Source organism: Branchiostoma floridae, chromosome 5 (assembly GCF_000003815.2).
Source record: "Branchiostoma floridae strain S238N-H82 chromosome 5, Bfl_VNyyK, whole genome shotgun sequence".
Classification (NCBI taxonomy): domain Eukaryota; kingdom Metazoa; phylum Chordata; class Leptocardii; order Amphioxiformes; family Branchiostomatidae; genus Branchiostoma; species Branchiostoma floridae.
The window spans coordinates 5,847,644-5,850,509 of record NC_049983.1 but is presented as its reverse complement, the minus strand read 5'-3'; the positions used below and the strand labels follow the sequence as shown (position 1 = coordinate 5,850,509).

The 2,866-nt window shown below is 38.2% G+C and overlaps 1 protein-coding gene across 1 annotated transcript in view; it reads left to right on the top strand.

Moving 5' to 3' along the window:
• Nucleotides 1-2,720, top strand: part of LOC118415309 — a 9,659-nt gene extending 6,939 nt beyond the window's left edge. Inside the window, exons 11-12 of the mRNA XM_035819812.1 lie at nt 1,115-1,192; nt 1,952-2,720. Coding sequence (XP_035675705.1) covers nt 1,115-1,192; nt 1,952-2,096 — 223 coding nt within the window. The 3' untranslated portion in view covers nt 2,097-2,720. The remainder of the gene's footprint in view (nt 1-1,114; nt 1,193-1,951) is intronic.
• Nucleotides 2,721-2,866: the final 146 nt, after the last annotated feature.

The following is a 2,866-nucleotide window of genomic DNA, read 5'->3' as shown; positions in this document are numbered from 1 at the left end:
AGTCAGATAGTCAGTCATTCACTCATTCAATCACTCAATCACCCAATTTACTCATTCACTCACTAACTCAATTTCTCACTCACTAACTCAATTGCTCAATAACTTAATTATTCAGTCACTCAATTACTCACTAACTGAATTATTCACTCACTCACTCACTCACTCACTCACTCACTCACTCACTCACTCACTCACTCACTCAACTACTTACTGCAGCTTATTCTGCCTTGATCTGAGACTTGGGAATGTTACTGTTAGTTAAGAATAATAGACAAGATACTGATATTTCCTACTGATTTTGGAATAACTAGTAGCTGTAGTTCAAAATACTTAATGTACACAGTTGTTGTTCAAAATACTTCACTGCTAACTTTTACACATTTGTGTAATAACAAATCTTGTCTAAAAAGAAGTTAATATTGTTTTCCATTCTGTTCACCACAACAGGCTTGCCCAAAAAGAAGAGGAAATTTCTCGGCTCTCGACTAATGTGGCTCTTCTCGAAAAAGACAATGAATGGTGAGTTTATAAATTATGTTTTAAATATTTTTCAAAATGCTGAAAAGTCATGTATTTTGATGTTAAAGGTATTGTCAGTACAGTTTAGTATCAAGTCCTGTTTGAAAATTTCTTTCTTGTTTTTGTAAATAACTAGGGGTGGGTACCAGCCAGAAAATTCAGGTCCAGGTCCGGTTCAGGTCCAGAGGATCAGGTCCAGGTCTGGACCTGATTAAGTATGAAAAAACTGTTGAGTTGACTGTACTCATAACAATGGTCCATTTCACTACAAATAAATCTGTTTTGTGGAGTATTTGCCTCACACTGGCTTTTTAAATTCCTATAAGGCTATTTAAACGGCAAAACTTGGTAGAAATGACTATGAACTTTACTTTGCTCCTGTTGTTTTCTTCCACAGGTAAGCCCCCAAACGTGTGAATTTTGCCAGATCAAGTAATCTGTTCATTTTCTAATAGGTCCAACATCCTGTCCAAAGCTGATATTTTGAGGTTCGATTTTTCCGGATCGGTCCAATAAGAAAAAACGGTTTTGTACTGGTACACTGTACCGGTACCCACCCCAAATAGCACATCAAACTCTAACTTCTCTCACTCAGGGAGAGAACAAAGGCAGAATCAAAGATCAGAGAGCTGGAGAAACGCTTCGCAGAGCAGGCAGAAAACACACGACACGGGTGAGTTCAATGGGTTCATGGAATCACATTCACTCACATTATTCTCACTGACTCACTTATCAACACTAACGCACTCACAGTCACACTCACTCTTCTACACTCACCCCAACTTTTTACTCACTCACAAACACAAGCTATCACTCCCTTTTACTGTTAATGACTCACCCAAACTTTTATTGACTCACTAACTCACAGACTGACTGACTGACTCACACACACACTCAAACAAGATATATATAATATGATGACTATGGACTAACTTTTATCCTATTTATTCACACTCACTCACACTCACTATCCATTGAGATGATTATACTGCTGCTGGATTCCCTGACGCAGGGGTAGGCAGAAGTCGGCCAGTCTTCATACCACGTCTCCATGCAGCTCTATCCTGTGGGTTGAACCCTGTGAGACCGCACACCAGTACTATTATATATAAAGTTATAATACTGTAAATGCAGAAATGTTTGCGGTGGTTTTATGTTTGTGGTTTTTGCAGTGGCCACTTCACCACAAATTTAAAACCACCACAAACATTTTTCCATGGCAGTAAAAGACTTACAGTGCATATTGGTGCTACAGCGAACTTGAAACCACCGCGAAAAGTCATTTTTCCCACTACCGCGAAATTAAATCCCCATGAACTTAAATGCATCTACAGTATATATAACGAGAGAGCACACTATTGCCGTCCAAAAACTTGATATTTTATTTCTAACAGCCGATTTAATGCTTTGTCCATATTGTGCACCACAACAGGATCTCCCTGAAAGATGAGGAACTTCTGGCCCTGAAGACTCGTGTGGCTGTTCTAGAGTCAGAAAAGAAAAGGTCTAGGTCTTTTTTCATTATCTTTGATTTGTTTATTTGTTTAACCAAACAAGTAACAGTAAAAGTAATGTAGTTGAGAGGTCATGTAGCTGAGAGGCCATCAGAGGTCAGTGTTAAATAGTGTTATATACATAGTTGTCAATGAATGTCTTTTACCACCAGTGCTGCAGAGGTTTGTAAGTTTGTGTTTGTAGTCTGCCTTTAATGTATTTTATGAACATAGATGGTGAAGAGGATAGAGGATTTGATGTGTTGTGGGAATGTGTTGTAAGACTTTACACGCCTGTACGGGAATGTCCAATTTGCTGCAGAGGTTTTTGGTTTGGGCAGTCTGAATCCTCCCCCTTGAGCTAGGCGAGTGTTATGTCGATGGGTGTTTTGGATTATATGTAGCCTTTTGATATCTTGAAAAGGTGTGCCTAGAAGTTCATGTTCAAGCAATAACTGTCATTAAACGGCATATAAGTAGCTATATCTCCCTATATGAACACCACATTGTATTTTAGTTGACCAAGAAAACACACATTCAAGCTTCAAGCAAAATGTGCCAGGTAATTAATAAAAGTTCAGTGGCCAAGAACAAAGCAATTATAACTAGAGTTCGGCGACCTCATACCTCCATGAAATATTTAGAGCTTTGTAAATTTTATGCAAATGACTTACACATTTACATGATTTATGCATGGTGATGTTGACTAATGTACACATGTCACAAGTATCAAATTGACATTTTATGGAGATGATAACAGCAATTATAACTTCTAAAACCGGTTTTGCAAAATTTGGACAGTGGTGCACTTGGTGTATGCAAACACATTGAATCATTCTATGGAAGCCCATGTG